Source organism: Nothobranchius furzeri, chromosome 5, assembly GCF_043380555.1.
Source record: "Nothobranchius furzeri strain GRZ-AD chromosome 5, NfurGRZ-RIMD1, whole genome shotgun sequence".
In the NCBI taxonomy this organism is placed as follows: domain Eukaryota; kingdom Metazoa; phylum Chordata; class Actinopteri; order Cyprinodontiformes; family Nothobranchiidae; genus Nothobranchius; species Nothobranchius furzeri.
Window position 1 is genome coordinate 80,044,710 of NC_091745.1, and position 15,411 is coordinate 80,060,120.

The 15,411-nt window shown below is 45.8% G+C and overlaps 1 protein-coding gene and 1 long non-coding RNA gene across 2 annotated transcripts in view; one reads left to right on the forward strand and one right to left on the reverse strand.

Moving 5' to 3' along the window:
* Positions 1-297: 297 nt before the first annotated feature.
* On the forward strand, positions 298-9,278 carry LOC107379749 (transcriptional repressor scratch 1). Its single transcript, XM_015950658.3, has 2 exons — positions 298-1,155; positions 5,679-9,278. The coding sequence occupies exons 1-2, from the start codon at positions 1,041-1,043 to the stop codon at positions 6,404-6,406; spliced, it is 843 nt and encodes a 280-aa protein (XP_015806144.1). The 5' UTR covers positions 298-1,040; the 3' UTR covers positions 6,407-9,278.
* LOC139069896 (uncharacterized) overlaps positions 8,857-15,411 on the reverse strand; it is an 18,053-nt gene continuing 11,498 nt past the window's right edge. The window contains exon 3 of the long non-coding RNA XR_011520570.1: positions 8,857-8,945. This is a non-coding gene — a long non-coding RNA (uncharacterized lncRNA). The remainder of the gene's footprint in view (positions 8,946-15,411) is intronic.

Below are 15,411 nucleotides of genomic sequence, written 5' to 3' on the forward strand. Positions count from 1 at the left end.
TGAATCAGTTCAATGAGTGCTTAAAAAACATAAAAATCATAATTTTCATTCTTATCTCAACAAAACATGGAGGATTGGGGGTGGGGGGTAGAGAGAGAAAGAAAGAGAAAAAGGGGGTGATAACAGCTTCAATAAATCATCCGGGCCAGTCGCCGCTCCCAGGGGATGCGGGATGGATTAAATTAAGCACTCTCTCCACCCACGTGTCTATCCATCCATCTATCCATCCCTCCATCCTCAGTCTCTCTCTCTCCCTTGCTCCGTCCCTGTTGCGCGCGTGCACTGCGCCTTATAAAAGCCAACAGCTGATCGCGAGACACCACACTCACGAGAACAGCTCGAAGCTGCAGAGAGACACAGAGAGGGAGAGAGCGAGCGAGAGCGAGAGAGAGAGAGAGTCGAGGGGAAGAGAGAAGGAGGAATCCAGAAAGAGAGAGGGGGGGGGGATGATGTTGATCCATCCGGAGTCTTTTTGTGACGAACTGAGTTGGATTTAAGGACGATTCTTTGGCGAAGAAGACAGGACGATTCTTTTTTCATCATTAATAGAAAAATCTTTTTATTTACCAGCATCCCTCCTCCTCCTCCTCCTCCTCCTCCTCCTCCTCCCTCCCCTCCGGTCCGAGCTCGCTGCAGGGAGTCTTCCGTCAGCTTTTACTTTTTGTTTCATCTGATTTATTCTCTCACTGCTTGCGAGCCTTCCGTCTTCCTTCTGAAAGCACAAGGCACCCCCTCCTCTCAGAGGGAGCTGTCCGGTGCTGAAGCTGCATTTCCTCCCTTCGCTGCACGAGGACTGAAGCGGGCGGGCAGGGAGACTCCAACAGGGTCAGAGAAAAACTCTAACACTGGATCTGTTCTCAGAGGACAATCTTCCTGCCCTGTGTGTGTGTGTGCGTGTGTGTGCGTGTGTATGTGCATGTGAGTGTGTTAAGGACCGACCACCAAACTGGCCAACTCGTCAGCAGTCGGCTGGGTCTGTGTGCTGCTGTGTGTGTGTGTGAGAGAGAGAGTGAGTGAGTGTGTGTCAGCGTGTCACCATCATGCCAAGGTCTTTCCTGGTGAAAAAGGTGAAACTGGATGATTTCTCCACCGGGGCGGATCTAGAACACGCCTACCGGCACCGGGCGGACCTGAGCCTGCGGCTGCATGACAAAGGTAGGTCACACTGCCTACACACACCAGGACTAACAGGTGTCTCAGAAACAAATCGATCCCACTGAAGAGGAGGAGGCTGTCAGCAGGGGAGGGCACCTGTTTCTGAAAATAAAACCTGACTAGTCTGTGAGCTGGTGGGGGGTTTAAATCAGGGCGTGACACTTCTGGCATCATACTGTTTAAAAATGACTTCATCAAAGTGCTTAATTTTTTATTTGATCCAGTGTTGAATCAACTAATAATCACATTTCATCAGGCTTTTCCCTACAGAGTTAAGTGTCAGACATAAGGAATCAATAATCATTGAAAAGTAATCACATTACTTCTGATTGTCCTAATCGGTGTGGACAGCTGGGCAAAGTAAGAGGAGGGTCTGCTTGAGGTCCAGAGTCAGGTGAAACGCCCAGGACCCGTCAGCCTCGCGGGCAGCAACAATGCTTCAGACTTTATTTTTATCCTCGTCGGTTTATTCTTACTGATGACATCATCTTAAACGTCACTTCTGAATAAAGTAAAGCGTCGGCGTCCCGCGGCTGCGTCGTTTTATTCAAAATAATCGTTTAGTTTTTCAACTTTCACACAAAAAAATAACAGAAACACGATCCTGTCCTGCACTTCAACTCATTTATGGCAATGTGTGTGTGTCTGTGTGTGTGTGTGTGTGTGTGTGTCTGTGTCTGTGTCTGTGTCTGTGTCTGTGTCTGTGTCTGTGTCTGTGTGTGTGTGTGTGTGTGTGTGTGTGTGTGTGTGTGTGTGTGTGTGTGTGTGTGTGTGTGTGTGTGTGTGTGTGTGTGTGTGTGTGTGTGTGTGTGTGTGTGTGTGTGTGTTATGATGTACCACAATGACACAAAACTGATAATATTTCCCAGACCCATGACTACTGCTCAGATTTCAGTTGTTTATTCAGAAGTTACTGTTGCTTCAGTAAGACTTGAGGACAGAAATCAGCATACGAGTTCAAAGGTTAAAGCAGATCATGTGACTTAGACATCGTCATGTGATGAAAGAAAACCCCAGATTTAGGGCATGAGAACACAAAAACTATGAGCAAAGTGACGTGGATTATAGATGAAGTCCTTCAGCACGACTGATGGGTCACAGACCGCCTGACCAACACTTAGGAGTGATTTTATGGAGACGGATGATGATTATCTACACCCTGACCAGCTGTTGCTCTCCTTTTTTGAGGTGTTTTCAGATTTTTGTGTCCTGAAATTTCTAAAAGGTTTTATAAATGAACAAGTGTTTGCCCTAATGTCAAACTGTTGTTTGAAAAAAAAAATGTATTTTACAGCCTTTTATCATGAGGATCTGGGCTCATATTCAAAGGTAGTTTAATATGGTTGCAGCTCTTGTTGTTATTTCACGCTGCTCACATCTGGAGCTTCAGACGCCCCAGACCAGAGGCTGTGTGCGTCACATCTGCTGTTAGACTCCTGCCTCGTTCCTACCTCAGCGCCACTGCTGCACACCAACAATGCTCCGTGCTCCGAGGTGCCTGCAGATCCTCTGCAGGTAAAGCTGATTGTTTATGATGCTGAGGTCAACAAACACAGCCAGGCTTGACACGCTAAACACACGCCTGTCCCGGCAGCCTTTGGTCTCCATCCCTGATGTAACAGCAGGAACAGTAGATCGTTTTAGGGACTGCTTTCTGCCAGGATGACCTGCCTTCAGAGTCATTTATATCCATGTTCTGTGTGTGTGTGTGTGTGTGTGTGTGTGTGTGTGTGTGTGTGTGTGTGTGTGTGTGTGTGTGTGTGTGTGAGACGGCGGTAACATGGGACTGTGTAGTAGATATGAATGGGTGTTATCACATGTAAACAGATAAACGTGTCACATGAGATTTGTTGCGCGTCTGCATCTCATTGATGTTTCTAAGATGAAAAATAAGAAACAAACATGCTTGATAATCCGTTTTCTCTTCTTCACACTAAAAATTCTTAAAAAATATAATTTTAAAAACAACTATGTTAGATTTGGAGAAGGAAACTAAAACCTGACACTAAAATGCAGAATTACTGACGCTGACTAGGGATACAAGCTGAATCATGTTTATAGTATGTGTGTGTGTGTGTGTGTGTGTGTGTGTGTGTGTGTGTGTGCATATGTGCGTGCGTGTATGTGTGTGTATGTGCGTGCGTGTGTGTGTGTGTGTGTGTGTGTGTGCATGTGTGTGTGTGCGTGTGCGTGTGCGTGTGTGTGTGTGTGTGCATATGTGCGTGCGTGTATGTGTGTGTATGTGCGTGCGTGTGTGTGTGTGTGTGTGTGTGTGTGTGTGTGTGTGTGTGTGTGTGCATGTGTGTGTGTGCGTGTGCGTGTGTGTGTGTGTGTGTGCATGTGCATGTGCGTGTGTGTGTGTGTGTGCGTGCATATGTGTGTGTGTGTGTGTGTGTGTGTGTGTGTGTGTGCGCATGTGTGTGTGCGTGCATATGTGTGTGTGTGTGTGTGTGCGTGCGTGTGTGTGTGTGTGCATATGTGCGTGTGTGTGTGTGTGCATATGTGCGTGTGTGTGTGTGCATATGTGCGTGTGTGTGTGTGAATATGTGTGTGTGTGTGTGTGTGTGTGTGTGTGTGTGTGTGTGTGCGTGCGTGCGTGTGTGTGTGTGTGTGTTTGTGTGCATGTGTGTATATGTGCGTGTGATGTGTGTGTGTGTGTGTGCGTGCGTGCGTGTGTGTGTGTGATCATTTGCAAAAACAAAACAAAAACCAGGGACAATGAGAAACTCCAAGGGGAACCTTTTTAAATATCCAGTCTAAAACCCATGACTTGTTGAAACACGCAGACTGCAGCAGTGTTACCTGTGTGCAGGTGTGTCCATGCTTGAGCTCACCTGTTTTAATTGAGTGGATCATTTTTACCAGACCTTTCAACACAAATACAACCAAGACTTGCAGGATAGTCGGTGCCTGCTGCATTTCAATCATGTCTTTATGAGAAAATATTCCTAATTTTCTAGTTTATTTACACCTTAAGTGGGCGAAACAAGAGTTCAGGCCTGCTTTTGTCTCAGTGTGAGGTCTGTTACTGTAAAACACCGCCCAAAGCAACAACCTAGTGTGTGCAGCAGGTCTGAGCTGGAGCTGTCCGTGGTCCTGCTGCTCATTTTCACACGCTAAATCAGCTTTTTCTTCTTCCGAGTTCAGGGTCAAGCCTGAGAGCATTTATCTTTTTTGGGGTGTGTGGGGGTGGGGTGTGTGTGTGGGGGGTGGGGGGGGTGGGGGGGGGGGTGAAAGAGCAGATATATTTTGTTGAATTACCTCAGGACTAACTTCCTCTCACACACCTTCACTGGTCACAGGAGGAGAGGCGGGTCCTAGAACAGATGTTGCTGCTTTCTTTGTACTGACTGTTTTATACTTTGATGCATTTTCAGGGTAAATGGCCTCTGAACCTCATGGATCTGTAACAAAGACGATGAAGTGTTTTTGAACACTATGGTCACAGGCCATGTTTAGGTTTTAAATAAGTGAAAGGGTAAAAACTAAAATTTGGTGTAAAAGTCCAGCCATGTCAGTAATCCAGCTCAGACTGCGAAACCATCTAAAGGCTCAGAACCCTCTGCAGGTGTTCTGGATTCATCAGCTGATTAGAGTGTGACACTTTGGGTCTAGAATGTTGAACCTTTTTACAATATTCTGATTGTCTGAGATTGGGAATGTGGTGTTTTCATCAGCTGGACGCCATAATCCACACAAGTATAACAGATTAAAGAACACAAGCAACAACAAACAAACATCTGGATTTGTATGGAATGAGCCTGTCTCGTAGATTAAATTCAGTTTTTAGGTTGGATTAGTGACAATAATGCTGTCTTCCAACATAATCTCATGTATCCAGTTTCACCTGTGAAGAATTTTATCTCTATGAAACATTAATGATGAACCAATGAGCTCTTCAAGTGTTGCTGGGATTACGGACATATTCCCAAACATTCAAATGTCTCAGCAACGAGGCTGGCGACCAAACTGTAAATAAACCCACTCGTCTCGTGTTTCCTGGACATAAGATAAATACTCAAAGTTTATATCAGCACGCGCACACACACACACACACACACACACACACACACACACACACACACACACACACACACACACACACACACACACACACACACACACACACACACACACACACACACACACACACACACACACACACACACACACACACACACACACACACACACACACACACACACACACACACACACACACACACTTGTACTGTATCGTTGCAGCATCTGTTAAAGACGATGCACATGAGAACGGTTCGTGCCTACATGAGTTTAACTGGACTAATCCAAGCGTACTTGTGTGTGTATCACTGCCTCCTCCCTGTGGAGCGGTAGGTGCTGTAATGACTGCCGGTCCCTACGCGATGCTAACTGTAGCTCCCTCGGTGGTGGAGGAGGATTTGGCCAGTCATGATACAGAAATGTTTATTCTTCATCTCGTGCCAGGCTAAATGTGTCCAGCTGTTCCCTGATGCTGCGTTCTCTCTCTCTCTCTCTCTGTAGCTGGTTACATCAGTGACTACATCAGCCCGGTCGTGTATGATGGTGAGAGCGATGGCGGCATCAAGGTGCCCTCTCCTGACCCCCTCTACGACGGCATCCACAGCGACTACGGGGCTCCTGACTCCGAGTCTCCCGACAGCCCCGGCTCAGAAATCACAGATGGCTACATAAACGGCGACGCTGCAGTAAGCGAGGGATACACAGTCGATGCCTTCTTCATCACCGACGGACGCTCGAGGAGGAAAGCCCTGGGCAGCCCTCGGAGCGTCCAGAGGCACACCTGCAACGAGTGCGGCAAAACCTACGCCACGTCTTCCAACCTGAGCCGGCACAAACAGACGCACCGCTCGCTGGACAGCAAGCTGGCAAAGAAATGCCCGACGTGTGGGAAGGTGTACGTATCCATGCCCGCCATGGCCATGCACCTGCTCACACACGACCTCAAGCACAAGTGTGACGTGTGCGGAAAAGCGTTCAGCCGGCCGTGGCTCTTGCAGGGCCACATGAGGTCTCACACGGGGGAGAAACCGTTTGGCTGCGCCCACTGTGGGAAGGCCTTCGCGGACCGCTCAAACCTGCGCGCGCACATGCAGACCCACTCGGCCTTCAAGCACTTCAAATGCAAACGCTGCAACAAGACCTTTGCGCTCAAGAGTTACCTGAACAAGCACTACGAGTCTGCCTGCTTCAAAGGCCCCTTCTCTCCTCTCGGCCCGCTAGATGCATGACGACCTCCCAGAAGATCAAGCGGCAGACAAACTGCAGACTGAAATGACCGTCATCCTTAAAGACCGAACTGCAGACGGTATATTTTTGGTCAGAAGTTGACCTTGCTCTCCTTCCTCACTCCCTCCTCTCCCCCGTCCCCCTCCCCGCCTTCTCCTGGAACCTGAAGATAGCACAATTTTTCTCCTTGAGATTTTCCATCTTTAGGATTGAACTGATCGACGCATGCACTTCCTGAAAAACTCCTCGCCTCCTCTTCCTCCGCCCGTTTGGGATGGAGACATGAGAGTATTACCACGGCTTCCTCCTGGCATCGACATGACGGACAGCAGCTTCTATTTTGGGACACGGACGGTGGGATGGATGACAAAGACAATAGCGAACCTTTAGCTACTAGTTTTCTCCACGCACTGAAAAGGTTTTTCATTCTGATTCAGCTTCTGATTTTTGGAAAGGAGGATGATAGTAATAAGAATAGTAATAACAATGATATTAATAATCATGCTCTGCTGCACCAAGTGACCAGAATCTCTCCACTCCTGAGGTAAAGACGATCCTGTTTATTTATTTGTTTATTTATTTGAGCACATGGTCTTTTTTATTGTACATTTATACTTGATTTGATAACCAAGCGATGGTCTTTATTTGCACTTTAAGTTCTGCGAGTGTTTGATATCTCTCTTTTTACCACTACAGGCCAAAGCATTTGTCACTTTTTGAGTGTTATTTTTTTCTATTAGGCTGTTTACCTTTTTTCTGATTAAAATTATTGCATGCAAACATAATAATGACAATAATAATGATGAAACCTATGCCAACATCATACAAAGCTTATGATTTTTGCCAAATTCCTATAGATAGAACCCGAGGGGGCGATATTTTTGTTTCTCTCGGAGCCTCCGTGGGACTCTTTAAAGCAATAATCACCTAATGCATGGTATTTTACGATGAAGTTATGAAGCATTACCTACTACTGTATAGCAGTTTAAAAATCAGGTATGTTTTCCTTCACCTATAGTCATAAACAGAAGAATACTAACATTGAGGACATCAGGGAACATGCCAACGTAGTGTTAGAGCAGCAAAAAGAAAAGTTCAGTCCTTTCCTCTCTCGTTATGCACTGCCTGCCTCTTAGTGAGTAGATCTAATGTAGGACGTAGGCTAGGGAGGCTGGGATCAGCTGCCCACGCGGCGCCAGGCCTACTGCAGGATGAGACGTGGCCAACGTGTGCTAGCTTGGCTAACGCCGGAGGAGCAGCAGGAGAACGCTCTCCAGCCTTCTGAGGTGTGCATGAACCCAACATGACAGACATCATCTAACTCTCGATTCAGTCTCCAAGACAAAGTTTGGTGCTTTGCTGGAGTTGGACTGATGCCAACGGCAACGCGATGCATTATTCAGGCCTCCCTGCAGAGCACTTCCACACCATAACGAGAACATCCCTCAGCCACAGAGGCAGGCCCGCGCTCCAGCTGGTCTGATCACGCTTCACAGTCCTGATGGTTCTGCAGTAGGCCCGCCCCGCTGGCCCAACCGTAGGCTGCTGTTCTGAGGATGCATCCACCGGCAGACCCACGTGGTCGACGCCGGTGCTGCTGAACCCAAATCTCTGCAGCTCAGAAACCTTTTCTACAGATTCACGGAGCTTTCCAGGAGACAGACCGACCAAAACAAAAACAAAAGCGTTTTTATGTGTTTGTGCCACTTTTTAAAAGTGTTTAGTGAACTTGAGCTTGAACAGGAACATGCTAGTGAATGCATGCACTTGTAAGCACACCGTGCCTGCCGATGAGCCATTAGATCACAAAATCTGTCAGCGTTCAGGTTTTTGAGACTGGAATGATTAAATACGTAGATGTGAATCTCTGAGCTTCCTCAAGACTGACAGGAACGGGTCGGCACCATCGAGGGAAACCACTGGATGGGTCAAAGACAGCGTTCTGAGGTGGAACGTCTGCAGCTCGTCTCTGTTTAGTCTTTTCTGCTGTAAAGAAATGCTAAACTCTGACATGCAGATCACAGTTCAGTCGTATGTTTTTCTTAATGTTGGAAATCAGAACGCGAGTCCCAAACTGCAGCCTTTGTTGTTGCTGATGCTCCAGTTTCATCTGAGCGCTGACTATTTCAACTGAATCGTGCGTTTGGGTTTTTTTTACTTTGCTTTTCTTGTTTTAAAGTGGCGAGCCAAACATCCACGGGTGCAAATCAGGCACGATTTTAAAGAAAACTTCCACCTTAGTGTTGCTACCTTGTCAGAAATATATGAATCAAGTTTAAAGATGCAAAAAAAGAAAAAAAATCGGACTTTGAGCCATAGAAACGTTCATCTTTGTGTTTGCATGTCATGTTTCTAAATGATGAGTACTTAACAAAGCTGTTACTGTGTTGTAAAAATCCAGATGCTAATTTGCACTCACAGCTGAGTCTTTGGTGAGTTTTTGGTTTTAAAGCGGGAGGAAGGACCTTTTCCAGCGGCGTCTGTCTCCTGGCGAGCTCCGGGTCTGCTCTCTATCAGCACTTCCATCGCACTCGTCTCCACCTTAAAGAAAGTAGCACAATAAAAACTAACTAGAAATCAGGTAGAGCAGAAACAACAAATAAAAACTAGCTTGACCTCTTCTTCTTTTGTAGAACGATGCTAACCTAAAGAATCCTTTATGACAGGAGGGTTTGTGACGAATCCTTTGGGTTGAGATGTTTTTACTGCTGTAAATCTGAAACACTTAACTCCCAGGAGGTCCGCAGCTCTGCTTTAGAGCGACAACCTCCTGGATCTATTTTCCTTTCTGAGCCAGTATTCAGACAATGTAAGCACAATGAACACAAAGCATTTGTGGCACTTCATAATAAAGAATAATCTTAAGCAACCGAGGCCCTGTTGTGCAGGTTTGTGCTTTGTTTGCAGAGATCAGCAGTCTTTTGGGATATGATAAATAATGTTATTACAACGGCATTTGGTGCCAAATGTGAAAAAATAACAGCTTTTAAGTTATTTTGGAGATTAAAAGGAAAACTAAACCAACTCTGGTGGAAAGACCCAAGTATGAGTCTTTGGTTACTTGGAATTTTAGCTCATATTCCTAATTTTCTACTTTCATGCTGTACCCGGCTTCTTGTTTTATTTCTAGCGGTTCAGGCTGCAGTTCCAGTTTAACCAGAAAACAAAAATAATTGTTTTATGAACATTTTAGTGTTTCTAAAGTTTTGAGGTGAATGTTGGAGACTCTTATTGTGAAGGAGGCGTCCAGCCCTCGCCTTGGACTGTTGAAAAGAAAAAGTCCTGAGTGGTTTTAAATGTTTTACCAGTTAGAAACTCACTCAAAACTCGGAGTTACAATAATAATCCCACCTGAATCGGTCAGGGGTCAAACAGAGCCGGGGGACACCCTGGACAGGTCACCAGGTCAGGACACATACAGACAAATGTCTAGCAGGACACCTACTCACACCTAGGGACACTTTAAGGTCATCGTGCACTTCCGTCGTCTGTGGGAGGAACCCGGGGAACCCGTAGAAAACCCTGAGGAGGCGGGTGAACCTGCACCGCTGCAGTCAAAACCAGAACTAATGACGTCCGGTTCAGGATCGCAGAAGAATTTGTTTCATCGGATTTGACCAAAACAGCCCAAATTTAGTCTTTCTTGACATTCATTCAGAAATTAAAACCTCCATTTATTTTTGTCATTTCAACTATTTTTCTGGAAACAGAATTGAGACGATTTCACATCGTTGGTTCGACTTTATTTTGAAAATATTCAAAGTTTTTCTACATTTTGTCCCAATGAAGCAACAATAAATCTTTTTCTCTAGGTGGGCCTAATTCTCCACCATGTGCTGCACTTAGTGGGAGGAATGTTTGTCTAAGTAGCTTTTAAAGCACTTCATGCTAACATGGTGAGTTTGAAGCCGGAGGAGTGCTTCGTTCATTTACAGAAAAGAGAAACGCTTCCCCAACCAAACAGCTCTTACTTTGCTTTAGCCTTGTCGATACTGGATGTGTAAAGAGGAGCTGAGCTGACATTAATTCACAGCGAGCTTGTTAGCATCCTTTAAGTTGCTGGAAGGTAAAACGCTGCAGGCTGATAACGCCTGAAAACAGACGCTCAACGAGGTCACGTTAAAGCTCCCGAGAGCCGAGGCTCGAGCTCTTCTCAACAACTTTAATAATGAAATAATCAAAGTGTAAAGAAGATAAAACATCCTGATTGGTACTCAGAAATAATGCCACATCCTCTCTTCCATCAGAGCACAATTACCGCTTCAGTAGTCTGGCGTCGGTCACAAATGTGTTTTTCATCCTTCCTGGACACAAAATGGTTCCAATACCATTAATAAGCTAAATGAGACACCGCTAATCTGAGGCTGCAAGTGTTAAGTCGTCTGAATTTCCCCATGTTGGCTTAAAAGTGACGTGACTGGACGAGCGACTTGTTTTTAGGAAACTCAACATATTTGTGTTAGTCAGAAAAGTGCAGATCGTTGGCGTCTGTCTGCTGCGTGTGGTCCAGAGGAGTTATCATGATGGGGTTTTGAATCATGAGCAGGTTTTAAAGGGTGATGACGAGTTATCATGCAGACGGAGGCATAGTTACCTTCACAGCCACGAGTCTTCATGAACTCACCTTTCAGTGGTCTTAATGTTGTGGAACATTAACATGTTGAGCCAGGTTACTGACTGGTACCAGGAGATCTGAACACATCACGCCCGTCTTGGCATCCCTACACTGGCTTCCAGCCTCTTTTCGTTTAAAGTTCTTGTGTTTGTTTTTAAATGTTTACATGAGTTGGCTCCACGTTATCCATCGGATCTGATCCATCCTTATGTTCCCTCAAGGAACCTTCAGCAAGGACTGTTGGTCGTTCCTAAACACAGACTACAATCTCGAGGGGGTCGTGCTTTCTCGGTGCTGGGGCCGAGGCTCTGGAATGAGCTGCCTGCATGTGTTAAACAGTTTAAGAGCCAGCTGAAAACTCACTTTTATTCTTTAGCTTTTATTCAGGAAGAGCCTCGTTAATGTTTTTTGCTGCCCCGCCTAGATTTTATCTGCATGTTTTTGTTGGTTTCTAAATGTTTTTATATGTTTTTATTTTTTTTAATGTTTAATTCTGCTGTGCAGCGCTTTGTTTGGTCCTTGGGCCGTGTGAAGGCGCCATATAAATAAAGTTTTAGTTAGTTAGTTAGGAACAATGGTGCACATAGACCAATGCGTGCTCACATGACAGTGAAGAGCTACATATGAAGGTGCTGCAGGACCTGCTTTGGTCGATAAGCTGTAGTTAAAAACATGACAGCCTATTAAAATTATTATTTTTGTAATAAGAACATGGTTCAAGACACAGAAAATCTTCCATCCGATTTCCGATGTTGGTCCAAGGTTGGGCTGGGGAGACAGGTCCAGCAGAACCACCCAGACGTCACTCTCCTCAGCAACATCCTCCAGCTCTTCCTAAAGCATGCCACTGTCCTCCAGGCTGACGCGATACAATAAAAAACTCAAGATAACATCCAACAACATTACTCTTAAGTTTAAGCATTGAACCTTCAAGGTTCTAGGTCTGCCTGAGGCATCTTTCTAGTGGGACCTGCTCAGAAACATTCCGCCGTGGGACAACCACATCACCTGACTTATTTCGCTCCATGCTCTTTTCTGTGGCTTGGGATCACATTCCTTCAAGTCATAATTCAAAAATGATGACTACAGGTGAGGGATGATGGACCAGAAAGTCCAAAGCCTTGCCTTTCGGTTCAGCACCTTCACAACCAGAGCTCCATCTCACCACCACTCGCTGAGCAAAGACCGGAACGCTTGAGGCTCAGACTCAGTCCCAACCCAGAGGAAGAATTCCACCATCTTCAGGTCGAGAACCAGAAAGAAGCCACCTATGATCTTTTGTAAACAGGCCTCTTCACTATAATCATTAATATGTTGAAGAACATCATAAAACCACATCTGCAGTGGTCTCCGGTATAAATGAATGTCTTGAGTTGATCGCTGTTAGAAAAAAAGCTCTGGTGCTCCAGCTTCAGGAACTAGAAGCGGGCCAGATAAGAGCTGAGCTTCAGACGGCGGGATCTGGAGTTTTACTTCCTCATATGTGGAAATCACTCCTCTGATTGGCTAACAGCAACAACAACACTGACTCTGCTCTGCAACGTTAACGTTTTATCTCCACAAATAACACAAGCCTGGAGGAGTTCTGCTGTGTGGTGGAGTTGCTAATGCTAACAGTTAGCTTCTGCTAGTTGAGGCGTTCGCTGCTGGACGCTAAACCGGGGGGGGGGGGGGCAGCTTGACTTAACCATGTTAGCTTAAACTCATGTGCTAGCATCACAGTATAGTACAGATTACTATCATGTACCAGACACTTAAGACAGTATCGTCAGTTAACATCACATTAATACTAATGAGCGTCTGTCAGCGGTCTCACACTCCTTCTCCATTCACCTAACCCAGTTCAGCTCAGAGAGCCGCCTGTCATCCGGTTCTGGAGCTCATGCGGCCTTCTGTGTGCTGGATTCGACCCAGACACCAGCGAGCCAGTCCAGCTGCACATCAAGCTGCACATGATCCTCTCCCGGAGGTCCAGGCGGTGGTTCTGTTCCGGTTCTGACCCAGAAACCAGCTCCACTGGTCCGTTGAGCAGCACGTCTCTTCTGGAGGTCAGTTCTGAAATGGTTCTGATGGTGATCTGAGCTCCAGAAATCCGCATTTCATTTTTAAACCCCACCACGGGTCTCCGGAGCCCAGCGTGGACCTCTCTGACTCGGTACCGACTGATGTGGGCTACAGAAGTATGTCTTTCAGCTGCAGAAACACCCTCAGACACAGAGATAGAGGGGTTGTTTCTCTTGTCTGGAAACCCGTGGACTCGAGGTCCAGACATGCTGGAGTTGGTACAGCCTTCACACACTCTAGTTTATCACCATGAACACAACCCAACACTGGTGAACACACACTGACTGGGTCACATGACCTCTCTACCCTAAAACCAGCCACTCTCCACACTGAGCTGAGGCAGCCGAGCTTCGGACTCCCTTTGGTTACGTCGGAGGTTCAGAGTTAGAAATAAGAGAAAGGAACTTTTTACTAGAAAACTGCTTTTATGGATCCAAAACCAAATATCCACGACAAGCTTTTCTAATAGTCTGTTTGGACAAAATTTTATATTAATTAAAAAAATGTTACCTGCTTTTTGCTCTTTAAGTGACAGGGTGACGTAGATCTGTCGGGATTTTCTAATCCTAGAGTCTCACCGTCTGTTTTCTATCAGAAGCTACTGCAGGAGACAGGTGTAGGAGACTATTCTCATGTTCAGCCTGCATCAAACACTCAGAGACAGATCACATTTAAAAATAAGGTAAAAAAACATTTTCCTTTAAGAGTTGGAGAGTCGCTTCTGATGAACTCAACAACAACCGGCACTAAAAGACAAAGAAAGGAGGAATAGCTGAACTGACTATGAAGCCTAGCTAGCATCGGTAAACCAGAACATTAACATGTAATCACACATATTTTATTTTGACTCACCCTGTCACGGTGTTGCTGTATATTTGGAAATTCCCATTTATCGGAGTACAAAAGTAATTTGTAACATGATGTCCCACAGGGTGCAACCATCCCTCTATACTCTAAATCTATTGTTGCCATGCCAACCCCCATGTATCCAAGGCAGTATAATGATGTACAGTGTCTATAGACGCTACCTGCTCCGCCTCAACAGAGGAATGATGCAGCCCCTGGCAGCTTTAGGAAATACAAAGTATTTGCCGAGCCTTGACAGATTATTGGTTTGACAGTAGTTGCAAAAAGTCAGAACAGCGACTGCCTACACCGATGATTCACCTTCTCCCAGTCCTAACTTCAAGCATCTCCTCATCTTTTCTCCTCCTCTTTCTCCTTTTCCACACATCACTCTTTTCCCTTCGTCCAACCAGCTCTTCTATATCCAGAGTCAAACCAGGTCACTGGGCCTTTGAGGACCTGAAAGTCATTTAACTCCTGCTAGATGATAAGTCTTAGAATATAGCTCCTCTCAGATAATAAGCTTTATCACTTGATTGCTCCACACACTCCCCACTGCCTTAAGATACATGTCCAGGGACCGAGTCAAGCGAATCGCACTGTTTCATTCCTGGCAAGTCAAATTAAGTGTGTGTGTGTGTGTGCGCTCGTGCGTGCGCCTGTGCGTGCGTGTGCGTGCGTGCGTGTGTGTGCATGCGTGCGTGTGTGTGTGTGCGCGTGTGTGTGTGTGCGATAAGGAATGAACGAATGCTGAGGATGCAAAATAAAATCAGAAGGTGGTCAGGTGACAGGAGAGAAAAGTTCAACGTCTTTATCTTTACATGAATTTTGACACTGACGACCTTTCAACTTCAACTTTCTGCCTCATTCAATTCAGTTCAAAAGTACTTTATTAATCCCAGAGGGAAACTGATTGCTGTAGTAGCTCAGAATAATAATAATAATAATCAAGTCATCAAAGAGGTGTTGTATATTACAACGGCTGTTGGCAGGAAGGATCTCCAGTAGCGGTCAGTGTTGCAGCCAAACTGAAGAAGCCTCTGACTGAAGACACTCTTCCGTTGTCGGACAGTCTTGTGGAGAGAATGCTCAGGGTTGTCCATCATGTTCTTGATTCTCTGGAGAATCCTTCTCTGCACGATCTCCTCCAGCGGTTCCACAGTCGTCCCCAGAACAGAACCAGCCTTTGTTATTAGGCTGTTGAGCCTTTTCAGGTCCCTGCTTCTGATGCTGCTACCCCAACAGACGATGGCTGAAGAGATTACACTCTCAACAACAGACTTGTAGAAGATCTGCAGCATCTTGCTACAGACACTGAAGGACCTAAGTGTCCTCAAGAAGTGCAGTCTGCTGTGTCCCTTCTTGTAAACGGCTTCGCTGTTCTTTCTCCAGTCCAGTCTGTTGTCCAGGTGAACTCCAAGGTGTTTGTATTCCTCAACCACCTCCACTTCTTCTCCCATGATGGAAACAGTGTTTGACTCC

What these genes read in the sequence shown, in the direction of transcription:
- LOC107379749 (XM_015950658.3), top strand. Translation starts at nt 1,041, where the DNA reads ATGCCAAGGTCTTTCCTGGTGAAAAAGGTGAAACTGGATGATTTCTCC. An exon ending in CCTGCGGCTGCATGACAAAG is followed by an intron (nt 1,156 to 5,678) that starts GTAGGTCACACT and finishes CTCTCTCTGTAG; the next exon opens with CTGGTTACATCAGTGACTAC.